The 17,756-nt window shown below is 45.4% G+C and overlaps 1 protein-coding gene across 1 annotated transcript in view; it reads right to left on the bottom strand.

Moving 5' to 3' along the window:
* nrxn3a (neurexin 3a) overlaps nucleotides 1–17,756 on the bottom strand; it is a 564,844-nt gene that overhangs the window by 186,718 nt on the left and 360,370 nt on the right. The window contains exon 14 of the mRNA XM_056296357.1: nucleotides 2,784–2,965. Coding sequence (XP_056152332.1) covers nucleotides 2,784–2,965 — 182 coding nt within the window. The remainder of the gene's footprint in view (nucleotides 1–2,783; nucleotides 2,966–17,756) is intronic.

The following is a 17,756-nucleotide window of genomic DNA, read 5'->3' as shown; positions in this document are numbered from 1 at the left end:
ATCTTTTCAAGGATTTTGGATAAGAAAGAAAATTTGGAAATTGGTCTATAATTCCCTACCCTTGCCGGATCAACAGAGGGTTGTTTTTTTTTTGAGGAGGGGCTGAACACAGGCAATTTTAAAGTGGTCAGGTCCAGACCTGAATGTGAGTGAGCAGTTGATGATGGAGAGAAGGCTGGGACCTAAGCCAGGGAGGATGGAGTTTAAAATTTTTGTCAGAACTATATCACAGGAACTGTAGGAGGGACACAAGTTCTACAGTATCAACAAGTAACTGACGAGATATGGGAGCAAATTCCAACATTAAAATCGGGTGGCTGAAAGGGGCGGGGGGGGCAGTGGGGGTAAAATTGCACTTTAGACCATTGATCTTGTCAACAAAAAAAGACAAGAAATGTTCACAGTCATTAGCAGAACAAGCAGAAATGGTAGGAAGAGAGGGAGTCACAAGCTGAGTTTGAACACAGAGCTACACAGAGAACACAGAACTAAAAGCATCAAAGAATGGAAAGGAACAAAACATTGGACTCTTTTGAAGTGGCCTTCTATGAGTCTCGATCTGAGTCCTATCAAACATCTATGGAAAGACCTGAAACTTGCAGTCTGGATAAAGGCACCCATCAAACCTGAGACAGCTGGAGCAGTTTGCTCAGGAAAAGTGTGCCAAAATAACTTTTAACAGGAGTCTCATTGAGAGCTACAGAAAGTGTTTGATTGCAGTAATTGCCACCAAAGGTTGTGCAACAAAATATTAGTTTAAGGGTCCCATAATTTTTGTCCATGCTATTTTCGTTTGTTTTATAATTTACAATATTATGTTGACTAAAAAAAAAAGGAAAAAAACGTCAGATTTCTATGAAATATGGAATAAACAATGGTGGATGCCAATTACTTTTATCCATTTCAAATTACTTCAGAGAAAATTGTGCATTCTTCGTTTTTTGTGGTGGGGTAGAAACAAATGTGTCCAGGCCATTTTAGAATATCTTTGTAGAATAAGCAATAATTCATTTCTTTTCACTGAGATTTCAGGTTTAACTAAATACTAAACACATGAGAAATCATAACCTTTTCCAGTATCCTTTTAGTCATTTTAAACATGTTGTGCTTCATTTGCAACCATTGTTATTCTTTTGCATTAAGTTAGTTAATCACTTTAATGAATAAAAGTGAACGGTTCTGCATAAAAGTAGAATTGTGGAATTTACACACATCTTAATGGCAGTCTCAGGTTTTCAGAAACTTCTGTCCAATGTCTGAAGAAATTTCATTCCTGATGACTTTGATAAATCCCAGTTTGAGTGTAAATAATAGTACGGAGGATTTTGCTAATAAACAGTATAATTATGTCCTTGTAAGACATTGTAACAAGTGCTCTCATTCAACCCTTTTTTCTAGTCGTCATAAATATGGATTTAAATGTCTGTGCTACCAAACCACTCTCATTGTAAGTTTCCCTAGTTTTGCTCCCCTCTCTTGATTGAAATTTTCAACCCTGCTACACCACCATCACACCCAGTGAGTGATATGGTCCTGAAGATGTCAGGGTAGTCTGATATCAGTGAGCGAAAACTGAAGAAAGAATAAAAACTGCTGCTGGAGTCAGTGCTGAATCTCCACATCCTTGACACACACCCTTCTTCCACCTCATTCTCCAAACTGGCATTTGTCTAAAGTATGTACTGGGTAGAGAAAAACAAACACCGTATATCACGTTACCTGTTAAAAAGCAAGTAAGCACTCGCTTTTGGTCTCTCTCAGCCCACTCACATTTTGATAAATGCAAATAAATAAATAAATGGATGATAAATTGGGTGGAGAGCAAGAGGAAGTGTGAGGGAGCTGCAGGTTGTAGCACTAAGTAGAGTACCAAGCCCCACTTTCGCAGAAGCTTACCAAGAGGGTTTAATTCATTATTGCTGGCATGTAGCCTTTCTAAGCAGATCACATTCTATTGGTCAAACACGCTGGACCCTCAGCCCACTGGATCCTCTTTGATGCCCTTATTACTTAGGCAATTTGGAGGAGGTTGATAATTTTCCCAAGAAGGAAGATAAAGCTTAGGTTTTGTCCAGCTCAAAAAAACAAAAAAAGACAAAGCAAAACTGTGAGACTGTATTTTGTTGAATTTTTACCAGGTTACTGAATTATACCATACTAAAGGCACACAAATTTGTTTTCAGCTTAAAAAATATGAAAACAGTTTTTGTACTTCTTAAAAGCAAAACCAGTGAAGAGATGAAGAAATGGAGGGAGGAATGGAGTAGAAGAGAGAAAACATGATTATGAGATCAGTTCATTTATAGCCTCTTGAGTTAACCTTTAGTAGCAATTAACCAAACATTTTATTTCTGTAGGAGATAGTTCTTAAGCATTAATTACCAAATATACATAAACCTCATGCTCAGATTACCACAGATGGTTATAATACTTTGCATGTGAGCATGGATAATAAATTTGACTCAAGAGAATACAAGAATTCTCGTTGTACTTAATGAGAGCAGTATAAACGGCATGACTTAGAGTAAATGCAAAACTTGTGTCTGCACGCACATGCATGTGCACATATCAAAACTCGACAATGACACTAAAACTCTATGAATCACAAAAAATCATGAAACATTTTATTTGCTCTTTTTTAACGTCTTGATATATGAATTTATAAAGTATAAAAACGCTCTATTTTCTTATCACCCATAGATAGATATATGTGGAAGTGAAAGTAACAAAAGTAGTAAAACTTTAGGAACAGTTGGAATGAAAAAGAGAAAAACTTGTCTTACTATGTGCAGCATGAGATAGTCCCCCAGGCCAGGAGCGCTGTCAATCCTGACCAGTATTCCATCTTTGAGGGAGGTGCTGAAGCCGACGGTAAGTTTGTCAGTCCTTGTGCTGGGCCTCTCATTGGCTGGCCACTTAAAAGTGATTAGGCCTCCTCCTCTACCAAAGATGTATGTTGTGCCAGCTGTGAAGAACAGATAGAAAAAGAGGTGAGAATGAGCAGTGTAAAAGAGAAGCAGTGCAGCCAGTGTGCTGCCGATGTGAAAAGCCCCATTTCAACACATTATCTCCAAAGAAAATAGTCTGTCAGAGTGCTGACACCAGAGTGGAGAATAGAACAATTTTATGACCAGTCAAAAAGTTCAAATTCCTGTTTCACTTTATTGCCATATACACTTAAAAAGTACCATGTACCTTTCAATGCAATGAAATGCATATGCCCTGGCTCTCTCAGCCCTGAGCCTACATATAAGGAAATAATAAATAATAACAAAAACAATAAGAAATCAGAAATCCCACAAAATAATAAATCACTGAAGTTATGCAAGGTGCCTGCTGTTCATTATTCTGACTGCCCTGGGGTAAACACTGTCTTTGAGGCCGCTGATCCAAGCTCTGAAGCTCTCTAAGTGTTGTCCTGAGGGAAGGAGTAAGAACAGACCATGTGCTAGATGGATGGTGTCCTCCACGATACTTGGGAAACTTCCTTCTGCAATGGGTGGTGTAATAGTCCTGAGGCTGTGGCAGTGCTATTCCTATAATTTTTGAAGCTGATTTTACAGCTTAAGAGTGAGGCTAGACACTGCCGGTGTGGGGATTTTATGAATATGAGTGTCCTTTCTGACGTGTGTTGACCACCGCTAACGTGTTCAAAGACTACAATTAAATACAGTACCATAGAATTTGAATCAGTTTATCTGACACAAGGTTTAGTGGGAGAAATGTTCCATTACCCATCTAAGTGACTTTGTCCATCTCAGCTGACTGCAGGTATGGTTCCTATGAGTATTAGTTTGATGTGACAATATAATGATGGATTAGCAGATTAAGATTACCTAATTTATTTTCTCTTCCATGACACCCCCCCTCTCTCACACACATACTCACACACCCCTCCCTCCAAAGCAGTAAAAATCATAGTGGTCTAACATGGACATACAAGTGTGTGTGCAGCAAAATCGGTACCCCTACCCTGCTACATGTTTTCAACACTGGATTGCAATACAGTACGCCACTGGGAGGAGATGTGTGCATGTTTACAACAGCTGGGGCAGAAACATAACCACTATTCTTTCTTCCTGCTCTACAAACTTGGCTTTTTCATGCATCACAAGCAAATCCACCTGGCCTAGGAATTTATATTATCCTGGAGGGAGTTTACAGTCCTCCTCATGCTAACACACAGGGGCCTTTGGCTGATCATATTTGTGATCTGTAAAACAAATTCCCCTGAACTGTAATTTTCCTGAAGGAGAAATTTAATCACAGCACTATGAAAAACGATCTGTCGGAATACCATCAACTTATCAACTGCCCTACGTGGAAGGACAGTACCCTGGACCAATACCAATAATAAGGGGGCATTTCAACATTTTCTCTGTGCACATCTTGGCTACTCTGACTACACCATGATCATGCCTGTACCAACCTTTAAACGGAAACTGGAAGAGTCTAAGACCATCAAAGGTGGTACACACAAACTGTTGAAAAGCTTAAGGACTGCTTAGGCTCCATGGATTGGAAGGCCATGGTGGGTTTGTTGTAGCAGTATGGATGAATGTATTGCCACTGTAACATCCTGCATCTACTTCTGTGTGACTTCCTAAAAGAACTATTGTGAGGTACCATAATGATAAGTTATGGTTTCATTACCAATGAGCTGCAGGGACTCAGATCTGTAAAATATATTAAAGCTAACGATTCTGCTCTTACTAGCACGTAACATGACCGCTAGCTTGGCAGATAGCTAAACAGGTTCCTTAATAAACATCCAGGGGACAGCAGGTAAGTTTAGGATGTTTACTGTCAGAAGCACTGTGAAACTGAAATACAGAAATAGAAACTACAAAATTACAATTTGTTATATGTTTGACTCTTCCTTTCACATCAACAAACACTGAGTCATTAATTGTTACGCACAACACAAATACACTTCAACATGTGCTGGGATTATCATTGAGTAAGCGCTACAGCTAACTAACGATTAGCATTAATGTTCATTTAACATTGGAAAATGCCATAGACAAGCTAACGCAGTTAGCATAGGTACAGTTTTTACGTTTTCCACACAAAAGAAAAACTGTTTCAAAAAACTATTACGGGTAACTTAAACATAAAGGTACGTATTACTCACAGACATATGTTCTTTAGAGTTCAGCAGAGAAAAAAGTGAAAGAGAAGAGAAAAAAACGGCAGTTTTTCTTCAAGGCTTGTTCAGTTCAAAGGAAACTACAGCGAGTCTACATGGACAAACAGCGCGGCACAGCGAGCATTCAGGCGACTCTCTTAAAGGAGCGACGCGCTAATGTCGGCAACTTTCTTTTGACACCATTTTGCCATGTTTGGTGAAATTCCGGTTATATACCAACAGGTAATTCATTTGGTAAATGTACTGCGGAAAAAAAACGCAGGGCAAATGTATACATGAATGAAGTTAAGTTCATATTGAAGTGGAAAAATGTCCTCTGAATTAAGTCCCTTTCTACCAGAACAATACAAAGAAGAAAGAGGACAGGGGTTCCGGTATGGCGGCGTGCTAGACAGACGTGTTCCTCTCTCCTCCGCAAAACCTTGGTTAATACTATTTAAAACCAAACCAATCACAGTTGGAAAGTGAGCAATAACACTGCTAAACATACTCTGACGTCGTCTACATTAGGAAGACTGAACAGAAGTGGAAACATTACACCATCTGAAATAGAATTCGGCTTGAAAAGTAAAGTAGGGATGGTAAAGCTAATGCTAGCGTAATGGTGGATGTGAATGTTGACGTGCCAATTCTAGAAGCTATCAAAGACCTGAAGGCTAGGGTTGCCAACTCCTTGAAATGGAAATAAAGAACAGGGGACAGAGAAGGGGGTTGGATGGACGGGGCAGTGCGGGCACAACAAATATTGTACTAGTCTCGGAGAAGCTGAGCAATAACCCAGCTATCCAGTCAGCTAAACTCTTCGGCAATCAATCATTTCAGGAGACGGAGTGAAGTTTATGATGTTTACTTGCCAAAAGGTGAAACTGAAATATACAAACACAACATAACACTGCAGTTATAAAATTGAAGGTACTACAAAGTAAGTACACGAAATGAACACATAAAACATATCAACGGTGCAAATAAGAACGACTCAGTGCACGAAATAAGAGCTGTAGACTAGCCAATATACAGATAGGTATAACGTAGCATACGACTAGCAAAGGGGAACATGCTAACACATAGCAAGCTAACACAAACAACACGGCATAACATACTACAGATAAAACGAAAAAATGAATGGGATAGACTTTGTAATGCTGTAGTAAATATAGGCCACATAAACTGAAATACTTACAAACATTGCGTGTATCAAGACGCAAGAATCAAGGATGGCGGACAACCTTTTGCGGCACACAATGCACTGGTAAGATGGTATAACACTTCCTGATTACAATTTGCCGGTCGCGAAGGAAGTACTTCAAATTAAAAGTCCGTCGACAGAATAAAGTTCTCAACTTAAACAATGACTAACAGAGTCCAGAACACTCCCCGCCTGGGGCTTTTTAAAGAGGCCAAATAAACCCAAAACTATTTATCAGTCTTCTGTAGAAAGCAACAGCACCACTCCGGAGACTGGGGGGGGGGGTACTTTCTGGGTGTCTTCTTTGACGACTCTGATGTCTACTTCCCACCATCCCAGTCTGACTTGGAAGCGTCTTCACAACAAAAGCCATAGGCCACCGGTTTCTTTTGGCTTGACTGTCCTTCATTAGGACGATGTCTCCTACTTGGAGGTTGGGCCTCTTGTCCTGCCCCTTGCAACGGCTTTGAAATGTGTGGCAATATTCCTTTCGCCATCTGCTCCAGAAGATGTCTGCTAGACTCTGAACCCGTTTCCATTCTTCCTTGAAAAGATCTCCTGCCCCAAAGTCACCTGGAGGGGGAGGGGAAACGCATGTCTTCTGGGTCAAGAGCATAGCTGGAGTAAGTATGAGAGGAGACTCTGGGTCTGAGGACACTGGGACGAGGGGTCTAGCATTCATGACTGCAGTAACCTCAGCCATGAGGGTAGTCAGGACTTCGTGTGTGAGATGCGATTATCCACCTTGGAGGAGCATACAGTCGAGGATGTGACGGGCAATTCCAATCACGCGCTCCCATGCGAACCCCATGTGAGAAGAGTGGGGTGGGTTGAATACCCAGGTACAGTTGTGCTCCTGGAGATACTTCTCCACAGTCTGAGCTAGAGCTTAGTTTATCCATCTTGAGTTCTCTGCAGGCGCTGATGAAGTTAGTGCCTTTGTCTGAGCGTATTTGTTTTGCTGGGCCTCTGATGGCAAAGAACCTTCTCAGGGCATTAATGAAACTGCTGGTACTCATAGTCTCTTTTACTTCGATGTGCACGGCTCTTGTGCACATGCATGAGAACACGACAGCCCATCTTTTGCTGTTGGCTTGTCCTCCTCTGGTATGACATGAGGTAATGTCCCATGGTCCGAAAACATCCAAACTGACATAGGTGAACGGAGAGGCTACTTGGAGATGCTGGGCAGGCAGATCTGCCATTTGTTGGTATTCTGTCTTCCAGCAAAGGTTCTTGCAGGTGACGCACTTGAAGAGAAGGCTGCCGATGCATCTTTTAGCTCCAACCAAACAGAGCCTGACTGCTCTGCCGGCGCCCTCTGTAAAGTGCCTCCCTTGGTGTTTTACGGCCTTGTGGTGATGTCGCACAAGCAGGATCACGAGGTGATGACGACCTGGGATGATGATGGGGCTCGTTTCATCAGTTGCTAGCTTGGACTGAGCTGTACGGCCTCCAACTCTGAGGAGTCCATGGTTGTCGATGATAGGGTTTAGCTTCAGCAGACTACTCCGTGAGGGAAGACTTTGTTTGAAGGCTATGTTCTTCAATTCTTCAGCATATAGCTCATGTTGGACGGTCTTCATCACAAGGATCTTGGCTCTATTCAGCTCCTTCTCTGAGGGGCCTCTTTGACAGTCTGTGAATGTTCTCATTCATCCAGGTCATGGTTATCCAAAGGAGTTGAATCAAGTGCAACTGGACTTGGTATATATCCGTGAAGACGTTTTGCCTCTTATCCAAGAGGCTTCCTCAGTTCGTGCCTTTCTGACGAGACAAGCTAGTCTGACTGGCTGGTGATGAGACTCAGTATTTATCCTCTAGGAGTCGTTGTCAGAGCTATTGATATGCGTGGCTCTTTGTGATCAGATGTTTACCAACGCCCGTCGCTACCAGAGCCTTGTCTTGAGAAACTGAGGTGAGGTTCACAGCAACCTCAGGGTGTACATTGGAGTCAGAGGCAGGGTTGACAAGGTTGAACGTCTCTTGGAGTTCGAAAGAGTGGGGAGATAGATTCCGAAGAAAAGTTCATCCAGAGAGCCATGTTGTGCTGCTCAGTAGAGTTGCTGGGATAGACCTACACCCATAGTCAGCTGGGTTGTCGTCAGTCGGAACATGCCTCCATTGGTCTGGAGATGTGGACTGCCGGATCCTCTGAACTCTGTTGTTTACGTAGACACAGAACCGCCTTTCTTGAATATGAATGTAACCCAAGACTACCTTGCTGTTTGAGTAGTATGTGGTGCGGTGGAACTCATGGTCCATCTCTTCGACGATCAACTCTGCAATCTCGGCTGCAAGTACTGCTGCACACAATTCCAGTCTAGGAATTGAGAGGTCTGGTTTGGGTGCCAGCTTGACTTTTCCAAAGATGAAGCCAACCTCTGTCTGTCCCTCTTCAGTGGTGGCTTTCAGGTAAGCTACTGCTGCAATGGCCTTCGTAGAGGCATCCGCAAAGACACAAAGCTCTTTGAATATAGTGCCAGAGGGTCAGAAAGATGTATAAGTGCGAGGTATCTGGAGCTCCTTTAGGTCTTTTAGTGAGTCTCTCCACTTTGTCATCTCTGCTTCCATGCTTCTGGGGAGGGGTGAGTCCCAGTCCTCGGCTTGCTTGGAGAGGTCCCTCAGGAACAGCCTGCCGTGTATTGTGACAGGGGCTAAGAGACCGAGGGGGTTGTATAGGCTGTTCACCGTAGACAGCAACCCTCTACGGGTGAAGGGCTTCTTCTCATCCATGGCCTGGAATGTGAACGTGTCTGAGGCAATTTTCCAGGACAATCCAAGGCTGCGTTGAAGGGGAAGGTAATCAGGAACAGGGTTGAGGTCCTTGATATCCTTAGCACGATCTTCCAGAGGGAATGCTTCTATCACAGCAGGTCTGTTGGAGGCTATTTTATGCAGCTTGAGGTTCGACTCTGCAAGCATCCTTTGGGCACGTCCGAGGACACTGATGGCTTCTGCTTCGCTAGGGAAAGACTTCAGTGCACTGTCTACATAGAACTCTCGTTCGATGAACCTCCTCATGTCGCTACAGAAGTTCTCTTCTTCCTCCTTGGCCGCTTTCCTCAGGCCGTATATGGCGACTGCAGGAGATGGGCTGTTGCCGAAGACATGGACGCACATCCTGTAGTCCACAATGTCGCTGATGGGGTCGTTATTGCGGAACCACAGGAAGCGGAGGAAGTCCCTGTGGTCTTCCCGTACTATGAAACAGTGGAACATGTGCTGAATGTCAACAGTGACGGCGACAGGTTCCTTCCGAAATCTCATGAGCACCCCCAAAAGGCTATTGTTGAGATTGGGGCCCCTGAGAAGCACGTCGTTGAGAGAGACTCCCTCGTAAGGTGCGCTGGAGTTGAAAACCACACGGATTTGGTCTGGCTTCTTTGGGTGGTAGACTCCAAATGATGGGAGATACCAACACTCCTGCCCTCCTGTAGGGGTGGAGCGATCTCTGCATGTTTGTTGGTAAGTATCTTTTCGATGAACTCTATGTAGTGGGCTTTCATCTGTGGCTGCTTGTCTAGAGTGCGGCAGACAGAGTTGAGACGGCTTCGGGCGTACTCCCTGTTGTTGAGCGGGCGTTTCCGTGGTGACTGGAAGGGTAGGGGTGCGACCCAGCTTTTAGACTAATCTTGGCGATTCTCATTGTCCATGATCTGCAGGAATCTCGCGTTATCTATCGAAGGAGCAAGCTTGTGGTCGCTGGCTGTGTGAAGGAAGACCGATTGACCCACGTTCTCTCCGTTGAGTGTCTTCCGTGTGCTGTCTAGGGTAGCTGACACCGGGTAACTGTGGGAAAATGTTTCTTTCTCCTGGATCTGGCTGCTACATGGGCTGAGAAAGCTGGGGCGTCCACTTTCCAGAATGGAGGTCTTGAAAGTTCTGACGTGAGGTGGCTTGTGTACTCCTCCAAGGCACACATCGCCAACGACAACCCATCCAAGATCCAGTCTTTGAGTGAATGGGCAATCATGAGGACAATTTATCTGGCTCCTGACTTTGTGTGTTCTCAGAATGTCTCTGCCAAGCAACAGGAGTATGCCTGCGTCCCGGTCCAGGGGTGGGATCTCGTCTGGAATCCGTTTCAGGTGCCTGTGGTGGCGAGCGGCACTGGGAATTGGGATCTCCGACAGGTTGTTTTGGACCTGATCGCATTCAAGTAGTGTGGGGAGAGGGAAGCTGACCTTCTCTCTTGCTGACCCCACAGTGTAGCCCCAGGCCTTTCTGCAAGCTGTCTCCTTGAGTCCTGCACATGTTTTGAGTGTGTACAGTGATGGACTACTCATTACCTTGAAGATGCTGAAGAACTCTGGTGTTGCCAAGGAACGGTTACTCTGCTCGTCCAGGATGACATACATCCTTCTGGACTCCCCCCGGCATCCTTCATAAACGTTTACTAGGCAGATCTTCGAACATGCCCTAAGACTCATTCCTTCTCCACATACTTTAGTGCAGTTGGAGGTGACTTCCTGGTTGTCTGCTTGTTCTCCCTCCCCACCGTTCTCTGAAGCGGAAGGAGACGATTTGGACTTCCAGGGAGCCAGACACGGGTGGAGTACTGAGGTGTGACGGTCGCCACCACATTCGTTGCAGTCTACTTCTATGTTGCAGTCTCTAGCAAGGTGGGTTGTGGAGGAGCAGCACCGGAAGCATATGTGATGGTCTTTGAGGAACTGTTTTCGCTCTTCTAGAGTCTTCTCTCTGAAGCCTCTACATTTCCGCAGTGGGTGGGGTTTATCGTGGATTGGGCAGTGTTTTCCAGGGTCAATATCTTTCTTTTGATCTTCAGTTTTCTCTGTAGGAGACACTTAAGTCTTGTTTACTGATATAGCTGTCTTCCCTTGTCTCTCTGACCTCTCATTCCTTTCAGGTGCTGCATGGTATGGTGGGAGGTTGAAGCTGGGATCTGTTTTTACTCTGGCTTCCCTGCGGATAACGTCAGCAAACAAAGTGAATGGAGGGAAGGGCACATTGTTTTGTTGCTTGGATGTGGATCCAAATGATGCCCATTTATCCTGAAGATTGTATGGAAGTTTGTTGACGATGGGAGCCACTCCTCTGGAGGTGTCCAGGTAAGACAGGCCGGGTAAGTAGCCATCCCTCTTTGTGGCTTCCACTTCTAGGAACAGGTCACCCAGATCACGGAGCTTGTACGGGTCTTTGTGCGTCACCTTCGGAAAGTCTTCAATTTTATTGAAGAGAGCCCTTTCGATTGCCTCAGGTGAGCCGTAGTATTATTCCAGTCTCTGCCAAGCCATCATCAATACGACCTGAGGGTGCCTGATGTTGACTGCTTTGAGTCTCCATGCCTGTTCCGAAGACTCCTTGCCAAGCCATTTGATGAGAAGATCAAGTTCTCCTCCCGCTGACAGGCACAGTTTTGTGATGGCTCCATTGAAGGTGGACTTCCATGCCCAGTAATTCTCTGGATTGTCATCGAAATTGGTCAACCCTGAGGTCACCAACTGGCTCCGTGCAAGAAACCTGTTGCTCTCTCTTGTCCGCTCCTCCATCGTTCTGCCAGAGCGGCTCTATTTTCATGGGAAGGGGTCTGTAGAGTGGGATGGATGTAGCAGGCTGCTGGGTGTGATTTGTGACTTGGAGCTCATGATAAGGTGAGGCATATGAGCTGAATGGGTTAGACGTCAGGCTAGATTGGTCCAGTACATAGTGTTCTATACGCTGAAGTCGTGTCTGGGGTGAGAGATGATTAGAGGCTCTACTGCTCTACGTGACTGACGGCCTTGGTCAATCAAACCTGACTCCAGTATTTCTGCTCCAATCCGTGTAGCATCTGTTTCATTTTTTACTTGAAGAGCCTCTAGGGATGCTTCTATGCGGACCTTTTCCACTGCTAAGTCAGCTTCCAGACGGGCCTTCTGTAGTTTAAGTTCCATCTCCCTCTGAGCATAGGCCATCTTGGTGATAGCTGCCTCAGCCTTGGCTCGTGCTTTGGCAATGGCGAGTGATTATTTGGCACTACTTGATGATTTGGAGGAACGAGAACATAATGAGTGGAGGTCCTCTTCTGTGACACATCCTTCTAACACTTTAGAGCCTCCTTCTGCCATGGTGAGAGAAGATGTGTGGGCTCACGGAAGTGAGGACATCAGGGGAGGCTGTCGTGGAGGCTTGCTCAAGTCTGTATGATGGTCCTTCAGTCTATTATCCAGCCGCTCCCTTCTTACAGCTTGATGATATGCTGTTTTTTAACTGTACTGGTCTCGGAGGAGCTGAGCAATAACCCAACTATCCAGTCAGCTAAACTCTTCGGCAATCAATCATTTCAGGAGACGGAGTGAAGTTTATGATGTTTACTTGCCAAAAGGTGAAACTGAAATATACAAACACAATAAAACACTGCAGTTATAAAATTTAAGGTACTACAAAGTAAGTACACAAAATGAACACATGAGACATATCAAAGGTACAAATAAGAGTGCCTCAGTGCACGAAATAAGAGCTGTAGACTAGCCAATATTCAGATAGGTATAACGTAGCATACGACTAGCAAAGGGGAACATGCTAACACATAGCAAGCTAACACAAACAACACGGCATAACATACTACAGATAAAACGAAAAATGAATGGGATAGACTTTGTAATGCTGTTGTAAATATAGGCCACATAAACTGAAATACTGACAAACACTGCGTGTATCAAGATGTAAGAATCAAGGATGGCGGATAACCTTTCGTGGCACACACAATGCACTGGTAAGATGGTATAACACTTCCTGATTACAATTTGCCGGTCGCGAAAGAAGTACTTCAAAATAAAAGTCCGTCGACAGAATAAAGTTCTCAACTTAAACAATTACTAACAGAGTCCAGAACAAATATAATGTGCCTTATTAGTGTAAGGTAGAGCACACGCACACATATATGTGTATATTGCAGCGAGTTAAGGGGACAGCCCGGGAATCTCCACAGCCGGGACGCGAACCCGTATCTTCCGCGGTGCGGGAGACATCGCTAACCGCTCGACTAAAGGGTCCGACCCGTTAGCCAAGGGCTAACGTATCCCTCAGTGTCTACTTATCCTTGCACGTTACAATATATATATAAGGTCTGCGGTTGTGTAGCGGTCTAAGCATCGCCTTTGCGTCGATGCAGTTGACCACTGGGGACCGGGGTTCGCGCCTCGGTCTCGTCAGATTCAACTATGGCCAGACTCGATAAAGCAGCAATAATTGGCAACGCTGTCTTCTGGGGGGCGGAGCCGGCTTGAGTTCGTCACATGAATGCGTCTCTGTGTGGGTCGGAAAAGCAGTGGTTCGGCCTGGATTCGCCTTGTCACATAAGGGGCGAGACGTCTCCTACGAGACTGCCGGCCGGAGAGATATAGCTGGCGAACGCATGCAGTACGAGGGTGGGTGTTTGAACTAGAATAGGGAGCGATTGGCCACTAAATTGGGTGAAAAAGGGAAAAATCAGAAATAAATTTTAAAATAAAAAAAAAATATATATATATATTATATTATATTATATTATACACTCACTGGCCACTTTTTTAGGTACACCTTGCTAGTACCGGGTTGGACCACCTTTTGCCTTCAGAACTGCCTTAATCCTTCGTGGCATAGATTCAACAAGGTACTGGAAACATTCCTCAGAGAGTTTGGTCCATATTGACATGATAGCATCACGCAGTTGCTGCAGATTTGTCGGCTGCACATCCATGATGCGAATGTCCCGGTCCACCACATCCCAAAGGTGCTCTGTTGGATTGAGATCTGGTGACTGTGGAGGCCATTTGAGTACAGTGAACTCATTGTGATGTTCAAGAAACCAGTCTGAGATGATTCGAGCTTTATGACATGGCGCGTCATCCTGCTGGAAGTAGCCATCAAAAAATGGGAACACTGTGGTCATAAAGGGATGGACATGGTCAGCAACAATACTCAGGTAGGCTGTGGCGTTGACACGATGCTCAATTGGTACTAAGGGGCCCAAAGTGTGCCAAGAAAATATCCCCCACACCATTACACCACCACCACCAGCCTGAACCGTTGATACAAGGCAGGGTGGATCCATGCTTTCATGTTGTTGACGCCAAATTCTGACCCTACCATCTGAATGTCGCAGCAGAAATCGAGACTCATCAGACCAGGCAACGTTTTTCCAATCTTCTATTGTCCAATTTTGGTGAGCCTGTGCGAATTGTAGCCTCAGTTTCCTGTTCTTAGCTGACAGGAGTGGCAGCCGGTGTGGTCTTCTGCTGCTGTAGCCCATCTGCCTCAAGGTTCGACGTGTTGTGCGTTCAAAGATGCTCTTCTACATACCTCGGTTGTAATGAGTGGTTATTTGATTTACTGTTGCCTTTCTATCAGCTCGAACCAGTCTGGCCATTCTCCTCTGACATCAACAAGGCATTTTCGCCCACAGAACTGCCGCTCACTGGATATTTTCTCTTTTTCGGACCATTCTCTGTAAACCCTAGAGATGGCTGTGCGTGAAAATCCCAGGAGATCAGCAGTTTCTGAAATACTCAGACGAGCCCGTCTGGCACCAACAACCATGCCACGTTCAAAGTCACTTAAATCACCTTTCTTCCCCATTCTGATGCTCGGTTTGAACTGCAGCAGATCGTCTTGACCATGTCTACATGCCTAAATGCATTGAGTTGCTGCCATGTGATTGGCTGATTAGAAATTTGCGTTAACAAGCAGTTGGACGGGTGTGCCTAATAAAGTGGCCGGTGAGTGTATATAATAAGCAGGCTATGTGATGGTCTGGCAGCCTGTCCAGGGTGTCTCCCCGCCTGCCGCCCAATGACTGCTGGGATAGGCTCCAGCGTCCCCGTGACCCTGAGAGCAGGATAAACGGTTCGAATGGAATGGATGAATGGATATAATAAGGAATGATTCCTTATTTTAAGGAACGGTTGGCAACCCGACTGAAGGCCGACTTCTCCAAAAGATATGACGGAATTCTGGCTGCAATAGGAGTGAGGAAGGAGGTTGGGGAGTGCATGGAACGTGTTAAAAGTGCAGAGATCTGCATTTCTAGCACTGAAGATGATGTTGCTACCCTTCAAGCTAAGGTCCAGGGCCTTGAAAGTAAAACAGAGAATTGGAGGACAAAGTTGTTGACTTGGAGGCAAGGTCCAAGCGGTCTAATCTAAGGCTGATGAAAATGCTGGAGAAGGCGGAGGGTGACGACCCCTGCTCCTTCCTCAAAACTTAGATATCTGAGGCACTAGGAATCACTTCATTAAACTCGAAACTTGTTTTGGAGACAGCCCACAGAATTGGCCAGAGAAGAGACCTAAATACCCCTCCGAGAACAATGATTATAAAGTTCCTGAATGACAGAGACAAGATGACGGTAATCAAAGTGGTCAGAGCCAAAAATGTGAATTCTCTACAAGGACCAGCCGGTGCGATTCTACCCAGACCTGGCAGTCAGAATACATACGAAACAGAAGGAATTCGACTCCGTTAGACAGCAGCTCCACAACATGGGGATAAGATACGGCATACTTCTCCCTGCCAAATTGCTAGCTGGTATCATACAAGGACAAAACACAAACTTTGATCAACCAGCGGACTTGGAGATGTTCACCAGTCAAATTCAAGAGGAGAACGGGACAGGATAAGTAACACTGGGTGTCGATAAACTAACTAGCTCGCTGGCCAGGTAGCTAAACTCCCATTAGCGTGCAGTGCTACAATGAACAGAACATTTATTATGGTCCACCCTTGGGTCATTTTGTTTGACGCAGCTGGTCCAGTACCCCGGTCACCGCACATGCCTCCAGTAGCCTGTAGGCCACAGGCAGCGCGGTCTTCAAACGCCTCGACATCAGGCGCTATATGCTGTCCATACCCTCTGTTGGTGTGTTACACCACTGCAGGATTTCTTTCCAGGCTTCATTGCCCCCACGGAGAGCTTTTTCGCATAAGTTCTTCGCTATCTAGCAGCCTCGGCCTTACCATTAGCTTTTGGATGGCATGGTGAGGAGGTGATGTGCTCAAACTCTCAGTCTGCAGCAAACCGCTGGAATTGGTGGCATGAGAACTGGGCCCCATTATCAGAGATGACTGTCTTGAGCAAACTGAGCCCTGCAGTATTTTATTGTCGTCTCAGCTGAGAGGTCTGGAAGAAGATCAATTTCCCAGAAATCAGAATAGTGGTTGACTAACAGGAGGAAATCTTTGCCGCCGTGGTGGAAGAGGTCTAGGCTTACAATCTGCCGGGGGCGTGTTGGCAGCTCGTGTGACATCATTTTCTCCCTCTGCTTCTCAATAGCATATTCGTTGCTGACAGTGCATTTGCCTACAAAGTCCTTGATTTCACCCTGCATCTCTTGCCTGTAACAGACCTCGGCCCCTATGTGACTAGAGTACACTCGTGCCAACATTTTGGGGCAGAGTGATCTGGGAATGATGACTCTTTCACCTTTGAATAGTACCCCATTTTGAATACTGAGCTCCTCCTTAAATGCCCAATATTCCCTTGCCGCCAGTGGAGTTTCATCTCCATGTTCAGGCCAGCTGCACAGAGTCACAGATTTCACAGCCTGGAGTTGCTCGTCATTGTCAGTGTGCTGTACGAGTCGCCGGTCTGTACGAGTCACCTGTCTGTACGAGTCGCCTGTCTGTGACATTGAGGTAGTCAGCCTGGTTGATGAGCTCCACATGCAGTTGCTTTGGCTCTAAACTACAGACAGCATGCTCGTTGTGCATGGACCCTGCATGTGTTTGACACAGTGGCCCTGCTAAGGGTATCACTCACGCGCATCTCTGGCCCCAACTTATACACCACTCTGAGGTTGTAGCTCTGCAGAGCCAGCAGCATGCTCTGCAGATGCTTCGAGGCACTTAGAAAGGGCTTGCTGAACATGGTGATGAGGGGCTTGTGATCGGACTCTGCTGTAATGCTGTCGCGTCCATACAGATAATGGTGAAAACGCTGGCATGCAAACACAATGCTGAGGCACTCCTTTTCGATTTGTGCATAATTCTGCACTGTTGGTGTGAGAGCCCTCGAGGCGAATGCAACAGGGCGACCCTCCTGCATCAGGTAACAGGCCAGGCTATGCTGGCCTGAATCACTCTGTATAGTGACAGCCTTTGCCATGTCATCGTAGCACAACACAGGTGGTGTTATCACCAGCTGTTTTATCTCTTTCACCGCTGCATCATGCTTTGGGAGCCAGTGCCGGACTGCGTCATTGTCCACGAATCTTCTCAATGGCTTGCATACCTCCAAAAGCCGTACTGTGGAAGGAATTTGGCCAGGTAGGTGACAAATCCAACAAACCACTGCACAGCCTTCACATCTAATGGGGGTGGCATTTCTACAGCCACTTTCACCTTCTCTGGATCTGCCTTCAAACCCATGGAAGACAGGATATGCCCATGGAAGCGGACCTCTGGCACCTTGAATTGGAGCTTTTTTTAAGCTAAGTC

Source organism: Lampris incognitus, chromosome 16 (genome assembly GCF_029633865.1).
Source record: "Lampris incognitus isolate fLamInc1 chromosome 16, fLamInc1.hap2, whole genome shotgun sequence".
In the NCBI taxonomy this organism is placed as follows: Eukaryota; Metazoa; Chordata; class Actinopteri; order Lampriformes; family Lampridae; genus Lampris; species Lampris incognitus.
This window is presented reverse-complemented; position numbering and strand designations above follow the sequence as displayed.